Source organism: Periplaneta americana, chromosome 7 (assembly GCF_040183065.1).
Source record: "Periplaneta americana isolate PAMFEO1 chromosome 7, P.americana_PAMFEO1_priV1, whole genome shotgun sequence".
NCBI classification, from domain to species: Eukaryota; Metazoa; Arthropoda; class Insecta; order Blattodea; family Blattidae; genus Periplaneta; species Periplaneta americana.
Window position 1 is genome coordinate 34,133,742 of NC_091123.1, and position 12,785 is coordinate 34,146,526.

A 12,785-nucleotide genomic window follows, 5' to 3' on the forward strand; every position below is an offset into this window, starting at 1 on the left:
AGGTTACTTGAAGGAAAAACTGAATGAGGTAGAAACAAATAGTAAGAATAAAAACATTCGAGATTTATATAAGGGTATAAAGGAATTTAAGAACGGATGTCAGCCAAGGGTAAACGTGATCAAGGATGAGAATGGTGACTTGCTTGCAGACTCTCCATCAATCCTAAACAGATGGAAAAACTATTTTGCGCAACTACTAAATGTACATAGGCCAAATAGAAATGATCGGGACGAAATTGAAATACAAACTGCTGAGCCATTTATACCCGAACCCACGCTTTCAGAAGTCGAAATTGCGATAGAAAATCTGAAAAAGTACAAGTCTCCAGGTATCGATCAAATTCCAGCAGAATTAATACAAGAGGGTGGGAGTGCATTATATAGTGAAATTTATAAACTTGTACTTGCTATTTGGGAAAAGGAAATTGTACCAGAACAATGGAAGGAGTCCATAATTGTACCTATTTTTAAAAAGGGGGACAAAACCAACTGTGGTAACTTTCGAGGAATATCACTTTTGTTGACGTCGTACAAAATTTTGTCCAATATTCTTTTGAGAAGATTAACTCCGTACCTAGATGAAATTATTGGGGATCATCAGTGCGGTTTTCGGCGTAATAGATCGACTATTGATCAGATTTTTTGTATTCAACAGATAATGGAGAAAAAATGGGAGTATAAGGGTACAGTACATCAGTTATTCATAGATTTGAAAAAGGCTTATGACTCGGTTAAGAGGGAAGTATTATATGATATTCTTATTGAATTTGGTATTCCCAAGAAACTAGTTCGATTAATTAAATTGTGTCTCAGTGAAACATACAGCAGAGTCCGTATAGGTCAGTTTCTATCTGATGCTTTTCCAATTCACTGCGGGCTAAAGCAGGGAGATGCACTATCACCTTTACTTTTTAACTTCGCTCTAGAATATGCCATTAGGAAAGTTCAGGATAACAGGCAGGGTTTGGAATTGAACGGTTACATCAGCTTCTTGTCTATGCGGATGACGTGAATATGTTAGGAGAAAATACACAAACGATTAGGGAAAACACGGAAATTTTACTTGAAGCAAGTAGAGCGATCGGTTTGGAAGTAAATCCCGAAAAGACAAAGTATATGATTATGTCTCGTGACCAGAATATTGTACGAAATGGAAATATAAAAATTGGAGATTTATCCTTCGAAGAGGTGGAAAAATTCAAATATCTTGGAGCAACAGTAACAAATATAAATGACACTCGGGAGGAAATTAAACGCAGAATAAATATGGGAAATGCGTGTTATTATTCGGTTGAGAAGCTCTTATCATCCAGTCTGCTGTCCAAAAATCTGAAAGTTAGAATTTATAAAACAGTTATATTACCGGTTTTTCTGTATGGTTGTGAAACTTGGACTCTCACTCTGAGAGAGGAACATAGGTTCAGGGTGTTTGAGAATAAGGTGCTAAGGAAAATATTTGGGGCTAAGCGGGATGAAGTTACAGGAGAATGGAGAAAGTTACACAACACAGAACTGCACGCATTGTATTCTTCACCTGACATAATTAGGAACATAAAATCGAGACGTTTGAGATGGGCAGGGTATGTAGCACGTATGGGCGAATCCAGAAATGCATATAGAGTGTTAGTTGGGAGACCGGAGGGAAAAAGATCTTTAGGGAGGCCGAGACGTAGATGGGAGGATAATATTAAAATGGATTTGAGGGAGGTGGGGTATGATGATAGAGACTGGATTAATCTTGCACATGATAGGGAGCGCTGGCGGGCTTATGTGAGGGCGGCAATGAACCTTCGGGTTCCTTAAAAGCCATTTGTAAGTAAGTAACTTTTATTTATTTATTTTTTGCATGTAGGTGGAACTACACCCAGACACGATCTTTGCTCATATGGGTGGGTATTCCTGATTGTTTATAAATCTTTTGTGATATAATATGATTTTATGATATATTTCATGTCAAAAATTATATCCGTGTAATGTGCACCTCACAATTTATCCAGTATCACTATAACATCAATTACAATTACATATTTTTATGGACGCTCTTATAATTCAGGTAAATACAGCCAGTGCCAGCGTTTTTGGAGCGTGTCCTTGAGTAAAGAGCCAGTCAGTGTTGCCAGTGCAGCTGAGAACGGTACCACCCAACACGTCACGTCAGCAATCTGCCAATCATAGTTGTCATCTTATTGTCCACTGACTGCGTCAAAGGCAATACGCTCGCACTTTGCGTTTCTGGGATGTATCCTGTCCAGTCAGTGGCAACTGTTGCCACTTCGGCTGAGAGGATACCACCTCCTAAACAGATGTGACGTCAATAATCTGCCAATCACAGTTGTCAGTCTTATTGTTCATTGACTGCATCAAAGATAAGATGCTCTCAACGTTCCCATTACTTACTTCACGCGCCAGAAACGGTGGCTTTGGTTATACCTGTTACTTACGTTCCCTCATTATTGTATCCTACTCTTTCCATTACACACATATAACATTTTTTCTCTTCAATATGTTCTATAGTCTCTTACTTCTGCCCCTCTTCTTCAAACCCTAATGACTTAATTCATTCAAAATTGATTGACACTTTTACTATTCCTTTCTTGATTTCCAGTTCAATTACAGTATATCGAACATACTCTGTTTACTAATAATACTTTTTACTAATTCTTACTACGCCATTATCCAATAGGTTCATTATTATGATTGTTTCTTGCGCGATTCATATTTTCTTATCTCACTTACTTTCTTTTTCGCCCATTTTCCTCGTCCCTATATCGTATCACTTAACTTTCTACTACACTCTCCTAATTTTTTCTCTATTATCCTTACAGAATGATCTATATCCTTAACCGTCGCTGGATCTGAATCATCAACTTCATTCCTCACTTTTATATACTCGCCTTCCTTTTTCTTCTCTTCAACCCTCCATATTTCATCCCTTGCACTCACAGAATCACCTCCGTATAAGCTATTTAATTAACTTTTTTTAATCACTTTAATTATAACTTTTATGTAATTTATTATAAATAAATATCAGATAAACTACATCAGTATTCATATAAAAACTGTAATATATTTCGTATTAATATTACTATCATATTACTGCAACTAAACACAAGCATCATCTTCTTTTCATGCGGAGTTTTACTTCAGCGACATGTTGTGAACTGTGCTTGCTACTATCTTCAGTTTTTGTTGATATATACTCCATAGTTTTTATAGAGTATCTTTGAAATTGAAAATATTGAATGTAATTGGTCATGCATGTCAAGAAACGTGATCTATCTTTTTTTTTTTTTTTTTTTTTTTTTTTTTTTTTTTTTTTTTTTTTTTTTTTTTTTTTTAAATGCCATAGAGTTGTTTGACAGTTTATTAGGGATCAGATTGAAGGTCTCAGCTTGAGTTTAAGCCAGCTTTGGCTGAATGCTGCATTTACTTATTCTCAAATCATATTTTATTTATTCTAGAAAACTAATTAGTGCTTAGAAAGTCTGAAGTTTATGCATATTAAAGTCTTTGTCTCTCTGATTGCTACTGTACTAAGCAACTCCTTAAAATAGATAAGATTAATTTTTTAGACGAAGGTAACTCAGACAAGCAATAATCTTCTAAAATAAAAAAAAATCTGATATTTATACAGGGACATCATTTTATTTTTACTTCAATTTATATTGTACCTGAGTTTTTGAATGTACTTCACTCCTACCCCTTCTACTAAGGAAGTTCCAACTCCACACAAAACCAAGACCGCAGATAGTACTGAGTTACTGAGTATAGTACGTTCCAGAAATATGTTCGCGTTTTCCAGTGACAAAAGAGCTTTCAATATTGAATCATATTTTCGCACAGGTACTGTCCGTTTGCCTACGTCGCATCCCGATATCCCCCACCTGCTTCTGCTCGCCCCTCTGTAATAGCTGGGCTGTCTTAGCTCTTTTCTGAAAATATTAATTTCTCTTAGGAATTTGGAAGTTTACGTAATATTATACAGCTGTTTAATTTAACTTAAATAAAAGGGCCTCGTTAAGTAATTAACTGTCACGTGATTTCCTCCCTTTCTACAATCCTGCGGCATAACCACTTGGACGGACAGTAGATAGCATGTCTGAGTAATTTTATATTTTCGGGTCGGGCAGAAGTGAAGATTGAATTTACAGTACGTAGAGTAGGTACAGAATTATTTCAACATGAGTTACTAGTACGAAGGACGAAACTGGCAATTGGAATTAGATGCAATAGTCTATAGTGCGATAATATGCACAAAAGAACTGAAGCCTGTATCGAAATGAACGGCCACCATTTTCAAAATTGTGTTTAAATATTCATATTATGATTATTTTTCAATTTAACTTCTTTCTCTATATTGTACGCTAATGTGCTGTAGACAGTATAATATACACTGCATAATGAATACGTTCGCATGGATAACTCACTTCGTGAGTAAAAACACTTATTCTTAATACAGTACTGTACTTAGATTAAAGAAAAACCTAATGGAAATTATCAAACTCAAAATCGCGATATTTTCTAGTTTACGTAAATGGATGAACTACTTTTCTTCCTTCCTATACCTAGTAGAGTGATTTGTGTTTTACGCCAGTATCATCGAACTCCAGTCTTGGAGGGGGGAGCAAGCGGTGTTTCCGGTTCTCTAAAGTTATAGACAGGTTAATATTAAAAATGTTAGTAAAAATAAAATGATGTCCCTGTATAAGGATATAGGATTTGTATTGTATTTGGGAGGGAGTCACTACGACCCAGCACTGCGACCCAGAAGATTTGTTGCGCTTATCCTCAAGCTAGACATATTCCTAAATCCACACCGGCTGACTACACTAAGGTTCGCTGCATACTCAGATATCGAGCAGGCAACCCCACTCGTCCCTAGGCCAGCCACTCCGTGCGTTGCCTCCGATGTTCGAGGAATACTGGAATGATGACCGAATGGAGAAATATTGACGATATGATTTTGATGCCTAACGTGGAGAAAGAGGAGAATCCCGAGAAAAATCCAACTGCCAATACGAATTTTTCAAATGAAAAATCCCAGGTCTAACCGGGACTCTAACCCACACCGTCTGAACGTCTGATCACTCAGCCATTGCAGGGGTTAAATTTATAAAATACCTTGAAACATTGTTCGATTTTCATTTCAACAGTTTTCATTCTTGAAGCTAGGAATCAGTCTGATTGAATGTACCTTCTTTAACGAACCCTATTAGGCTAAAAGAAACAGAGCCTGCTCTTACGACACATGGAAGATTAAAATTTAATAACTGTTGAGAAATGGTGTAACTGTTGCAGGCGAATGCTATATTAGAGAAATAATCCCAATACAAAGTAATAATGTTAGGTTTCCGTCGCTTCTTCTAGTAGACCTGTGAAACATATGTTCAGTTTAATGAATAACCTATTCTATATGTAAAGAAAGAATCTTTTGAGTTGATTTATAATTTAATTAAAGCTCAATTTAGCACAAGGAAAAACTTTGAAATTAAATATGAAGAAATTTACAGCTTTATTGAAAAGAAAATTAAAACAGTGTCAACAAATTGAGGTAATAGTTATTTATGCAACAAGTGGATAATCTTGATGATCATGGCATGAGAACGTTCGTGCGACAAATTTCACGAGTATCATAATAAGATTATCCACTAGTTGCGTACAACACTTTATGGCATCTTAGCATTATAAATTGTAGAAAAGAAATATGAAAGAAATTCAATTCGGGATCCATAGTTGACAAATTGTCTTCATATGTTCGTATCGATTAGTTGCACCTGCCTTGGCATTGAGTAAAGAGTAATGGATGACCTTGAGGTTATGTTACAAATGTTCCTTTATTTTGTTAATATACTTTCTCTGAACTACAGAACTGTTTTATGTGATATTACAAAAGTGAAACAAAATTGTTAAAGATTGCAAATAAATTATACGTTACCTTCTGCCCTGCATTTAATTTCTTGTTACGTCGCGCTTAGATGCAATACCATGATAGCAAGCGTTCCGGTATTACGTCATAGAAAATTGTCATTGGTTTTATCGGCACGCGTGCTATAATAAGGTAATTACGCACGATTTTCGATGTAGTAATAACCTGTGTATAATGCTAAGATGGCATAAAATGTAATTTTTCAAAGTTGAAATATGTAACATATTTTTTACGTTATGATTACTGTACAATAGATTTATATTAGGTCTATAACAAAATAATTATAAAAATTTAGTTCCACCTTTTTGTTTTTGTTTTGCAAACAAACACGTAGCAGAGTCTAAACTTAGGTTAGTAGGCCTATCAATTCGCAACACACGCTCAAACACACATATTCATTACATACGTTTAATTTGGATTTGACATTGAGGCCAGGCAAATTATTTAGAGTAGGTATTAGCCGGTAATTTTAGTATTCATAGTTGGCAACTCTACGCTTCAAGATAATGATGATTATGATGGTGATGCATAAGTTTTATGCTTCTAATTGTCTTAATTTTATAACAATAATAGAATAATCTATATAATCTATTTTTTGTTGTATTTATTCTAAATTGTTAGGACAAAGTTTTACAAAAGTATAAAATTTACACGTGGAACTTCGAAGAACCACAGTCTACTATATACAGTCACGAAGCCTGAGTTCTGAGGGTGCTAGAAACAATAGACTGTGACGGTACTATTTTGCATTGCCTGTAATGAGGCAATATTAGCGATCCTAGTGGTGAGCAACTATCTAATGTTTGCATATTTACTACGTATTAAGCTTCGCGACTGTATATACTAGACTGTGGAAGAACTTAGTCTTGAATGTTAACTTCCTTGTCATCCAAACTTGACGGAAGCACTGAAGTGTTATAGGAACTTGAGCAAATATAACACAACTAAGCTGGCCACCGATACTACATTCTGGACCGCTGAGGAGGCTGAAACAATGAGAGATTACAATATTAACACAATGATTTTACACAATGTGCATTTTATAACACAAATCATATCGTGGTATATGTGCAGTTATACAGTAAAATAATAATAATAGTAATAATAATAATAATAATAATTTTTATTTATTTTATTGGGTTATTTTACGACGCTGTATCAACATCTAGGTTATTTAGCGTCTGAATGAAATGAAGGTGATAATGCCGGTGAAATGAGTCCGAGGTCCAGCACCGAAAGTTACCCAGCATTTGCTCGTATTGGGTTGAGGGAAAACCCCGGAAAAACCCTCAAGCAGGTAACTTGCCTCGACCGGGATTCGAACAATAATGATGATGATGATGATAATAATAATAATAATAATATAATAATAATAAATATTAATAATAAAGACTGTTTACAATGCTGGTGCACAAAATAATATGTAAATTATACCTTTTGTTTCAATGTTTACTTTTGTCTTGATTTCACTGTTGTCAAATGTGAAATAAATTTAAATAACTGATTCATTTGTGCTACCCACAGCATGAATTAGTTATTAAATAATTAGGCCTATTTAGCAGTTATTAATATTGATATTATATTTTTATGTTGTTTTATTTTAATAATATTAATAAATTATTTATTAATTATTGTTAATTATATTTATTTTATTATTTTTGTTTATTTGTTGTTATTGTTTAGTCAACTGTCCGAAAACAGGTCTGAACCTCATAAGTGATACCAACAGAGCACCACTTATGAGGTAACTAAGCCAGGAGATAATGGAATAGGCCAGTTCCTTTCCCCTCTCCATTGCATACATCGCCAAATAGCTACATTAACACTAATCAAACTTCAGGTGTAGGCCTATACAAACAATTGAAGAACTTATTTTAAAAACTATCCTTGTCCATTCCCATAACTTTGTGTGAAATCACGAAAAATGTGTTTAGGCCTAATATTTCTTACCAGCTAGGCAAGAAACATGAAACCAAAGAGGTTGTATGCATTTAGAATCAAATGGGAACATGAGACTCTTTGATTCCAAAGCTGGAACTAATACACTATCTACCAAAAAGTAATTGGGCACTGTTTTTGCCCCTTTAGAACCTCGTGGTACCACCTCTTGTTGCTATAACAGCAGCCACCCTGTCAGGCATGCTCTCCACTAGTTTGTGTAGGATATCCGCTGGAATGCGTCGCCATTCCTCTTGCAACGTGGCACTCAGTTGGACAATGGAAGTTGGCCCCATGTTTCCGCGGCTACTATGCAGTGGTATGCAGAAAATAATGCTGGTTGGACTGGCCTGCACAGAGTCCAGACCTCAATCCCATTGAGCACTTTTGGGAAGAATTGGACCGAAGATTGAGGTCTCGGGAGATGCGCCCAACTTCCATTGTCCAACTGAGTGTCATATTGCAAGAGGAATGGCGACGCATTCCAGTGGATATCCTACACAAACTAGTGGAGAGCATGCCTGACAGGGTGGCTGCTGTTACAGCAGCAAGAGGTGTTACCACGAGCTTCTAAAGGGACAAAAACAGTGCCCAATTACTTTTTGATAGATAGTGTATTTTGCTGCAATTTTTGCTGTTTACAAGAGTAAGTTTGATTCCAATAGTCACTTTTTAATGCAAAATTTTAATGGTTTAGAGGGCGTTCTGAAGCCAAATTATGACAGTTATAAGTGAAGTTATAACTGAAGAATGCATGAACACAGGAAGCTCATTGTCGTTAATAGGTGGACAGGAGAGCTCCTCAATTCTTCTTCCTCTGACACATATCGCCAAGTGAGATGTACTGCCTGATAATAGATGTACAGTTACCCTTAAAAGTAATGAGACGACTCTTGGTCGTCGGAAGTTAAAGTTCTACAGCGCGGTTCACTCGATATCGACGTAACGATACGTAACATGACAAATACAACAAGAATTGTTGGAAGGACCACAACAAGAACAAGGACCAGAATAAGGATCACGAAGAAGACTGTCATTTAAGGCCACGATTTCACAACATAGCTCGGGTCACAAAATATCATTGCTTCTCGTTACCGAATGGCAAATGCCTGCTATGGGATCTACATTCTGGACTGCTGCTGTCACTGTCTTGTCTCGGTAGCTCATATAGTAGCTTGTCGGTTCCAGTGCTTAGCCGAAACGTCTCGTGTTCGATCCCAAGTAAAACTTTTTTTTATTGAGATGTAATTAATTTCTTCATGAGTTCCTCGACTGTCTAATTTGTCGAAAAAATATGAATAATTTACGCCCAATTTCTGGGTCTTACAAGTAGGCTGAACCTCGTCAAAAAAATAAATCTCACTTGGAAGTTAAAAGTATTCTTCCTCAAACAAAAATCATAGGAAACAAAAAGAGACCTGTTAACTTAAAATCTTGTCCACATGCCATCAGCTTCTATTACAGCTCTAAGTCGGTCCGGCATGGATGTCACGAGATTGTGGAATAAATTCTAATCCCGAGCGAGATCTTCCCAGGTGTCAACAACTTGATCCCACAATTTTATTCGTCTCGATTTCGAGGGCGTCGGTGGGCATAGGCCAGTGATTATAAAGTAGAGGATCCCAAATTTATTGCATATTCTTTTAACGGCTTATAGTATATAGTACAGAAATGTTATTGACAACTTAAACATTCAAGATTTTGCAAAAGATACTGCAATTAGTTACTTAACAGATGCATTTAATAATTAGTATTAATATATGTAATTAGTCAATAACTGCAACAGTGCTTTTTCATTCAATCATAACATGAATGAAATTGAATGCACATTAAATTAAACACTATTGCAAACACGTAGATAAAATAGTTAAAATTAACTGAAGGGGTGAGAATGAAATAATCCAAAGCCACACTTTTAACAAAAATTGTTTTGTGCGAGTGCATTTATTACACATATGGGAAAGCCACTAATAAAATATTGTAATAATTACTCTACAAATGTCATAGCCTAAGGACTCTCCACTGCATTCATTAGATTAACGTTTATAATATTATAACTTGTAATTTTGTATTGTCTGTGATCATTAACACTTAATCTGAGGACTTTGTAAAACTCTATTTCAATGTTATTTAGACAAAAAAATCGTTGATGTAAACTAAGAATCGAACTCGCTCTCTTCTACACAACACGCAGAGATCTTAGTATCTGAGCTATTGCAGCGACACGAAAGCTTTTTTTTTTCTGTGCGGAGTGTCTATCTAGTCATGAAGGTCCATTGTCGCTTTAACTACACGATTTATGTATATATTTATCTTTTATTTACGTAATATTATCATATTTTTTGTAGTTTTTGAAGTGAATTTTGGATCGATGCTAGTAACAAACCAAATAGCCTGAATCTAAGTAACTCAATATTCGTTATCTTGTGTATCAGTGCTCTGGTGTCTGATCATGTGCAGTGTTTTACATCTGAGACTTAGGAATATTCAGTCGTCTCATTCTTTTTCCAGGGAAACTGTACATATCAGCCAGAACCTCAATCATATGACTTTATTTATATACCGGTATTCGTTTATTTTATTTCATATCCTATACTTACAGCAGCCTTTTCCATCCGCGTTTAAAACTGCTTCAGGTGCACAGTGGCATTGGTAGTCCTTGCACTCTGCCGTTCCCAGTTTCTGTGTACACTGTTCGTTGTATTCACAGCCAGCACTTAGAGTATTGGCAACTGTAACATAAAAAGTCCGTGCAGGGAGAAGAGTTCAGTTAACACTGACAAGCAAAATTGTAATGGCGGCAGATAAAAAAAAGTTAAATTTTTTCTTCCACCATGTTTAATAATGTTAAAAGAAGTGCTTATACAAATTTTGGCCACTCGACCGCAATTACGAGGCGTGCAGAAAGTGATGTTTCCTGGGGCCGTTTACAGAAAAAAGCACAATTGTTGTGCTATTTATCAACATATCCCCCACTATAAAATTGAGACATTTGTCATACTATGAAATCAATTTTTTTATCCTTGTGGCTTAGAAGTACTGCACCTCTCTGTCGATCACATGATACGACAAATGTCTCAATTCCGATGGGGAATGTGTTAAAAATTAGCTCAACATTTGTTGTGTCTGTTCCAGTAATTTTTTCCAATGAAATTGTTTTCTTTCTATTAACGGCTCCTGGAGAACTTATTTTTTACGGCCCTTAATTGCGGTCGAGTGACCAAAATTTGTATAAGCACTTCTTTTGAGATAATAATAATAATAATAATAATAATAATAATAATAATAATTTGTTTTAGCTGGCAGAGTTAAGGCCGTAAGGCCTTCTCTTCCACTCAACCAGCAAAAAGTATACATACATAGGTATGTATCAACTTACAAAGAATTAAACAATTTGATTTAGATAAGAGCTGCATGTATACAAGAGTTACTTACGAATTAAACAACAAAATACTATGAACTATTAATTAAACACTGAAATACAAACTATGTAGCAGAATTAAGTTAAAATACATAGAATGTTAATATATTTCAAATAATGTTAGATAATAGAAAGAGATTATTATGAGACAATTTTGAAAATACAGCACTATCAGGATGCATGTCTAAAGGAAGGAGTAACAATGCAGACAGTGATAGTTTAAGTCAGTATGATTGGAGTGAAATGCTAGGAAGGTTATCTTTTAAGCTGTTTTTAAAAGTGTTTATTGTCTTGCAGCCCCTAATACTTTGTGACAGGGAATTCCATTGTCGCGAGGTGGATACTGTAAAAGATGATGAATAACGAGATGTTCTATGAAGAGGTATACTTAACGCACCACAGATAAGTGATCTGGTATTTACGTCGTGGTTAGAGTATAGATAAGAGAAACGAGACGAAAGGTAATTTGGTGTTGAAGTGTGCAGAATTCGAAAGAGCAATGATGGAAGAAAAAATTTAACTTTTTTATTTGCCCCCATCAGAATGTATGTTTGTGAGAGCTTCAGGAACTAAAAAAAGACACATTAATACATAACAGTTTGAGTACAAAGGTTGAAGATCCAACATTATTTAAGGCTTATGTTAATATGAAGAAATCATTCTGCAAAGCGATTCATTTTACTCGGAATATAATCATTACTTAACAGCTACATGAATCACATAATGACGATGATGATGATGATGATGATGATGATGATGATGAGTGTAATTTACATTTTGTTACGGATAATGAAATTATCTTGAACTTGTATTTCTTTCCACGTAACCATATTTTGCTAAATTGAAAAAGAACCATCTAATTTTACTGTGTTTATTTTGTATTTTAAGAAAACACATCAATATCATCTTATATTCATGATAAAAGAAAACGAGATTTAGTATGCCACTGCCGTAGCTAATACGGTATCGCGTTTGCCTGCGGATCCGGAACTGCACTCGCTCGTGGGGTTGATTTCAACCTGGACTCTGGTTACCTGTTGGAATGTTTCCGAGGTTTTCTCCGAATTTAAGAGGAAAGTAAGGTAATTCATGGTGAATTTCCGGCCTTATCTTGTCATGTATCATATCCCTATCACCAAACCATCTACGCTAAATAACCGGCTGAAAGTAATGATTAGGGCTAGGACATATTATATCCACCGAAGAAGTCAAGTTACCTACAACGTGGTGTATGCGATTTAAGTCTTGCTGTCGGGTATTAAAGAGTATTTACAATTTATACTGAGTTTTTCTTTTTAAGTTTAGGATTTATACCTAGAATAGCTATATGATGATTTTTATTAAGATCTTGTAATATAGCTGCCCCACCTTCATTAAATTTATTAGGTCATATCAGATTATTGAATAGTTTAATTGGTTGATCATGATTAACTATACTTACTTTAATTATTTTGTCTTTTTTTAGAGCTGCTTATACATTATACCTTTATTCTTATAGCC

At 35.3% G+C, this 12,785-nt stretch overlaps 1 protein-coding gene across 1 annotated transcript in view; it reads right to left on the reverse strand.

Moving 5' to 3' along the window:
* Positions 1–5,493: 5,493 nt before the first annotated feature.
* Positions 5,494–12,785, reverse strand: part of LOC138703050 (uncharacterized) — a 39,038-nt gene continuing 31,746 nt past the window's right edge. The window contains exons 3-4 of the mRNA XM_069830587.1: positions 10,465–10,596; positions 5,494–6,912 (exon numbers count right to left, since the gene is read on the reverse strand). Of these exons, the coding sequence (XP_069686688.1) occupies positions 6,842–6,912; positions 10,465–10,596 (203 nt within the window). The 3' untranslated portion in view covers positions 5,494–6,841. The remainder of the gene's footprint in view (positions 6,913–10,464; positions 10,597–12,785) is intronic.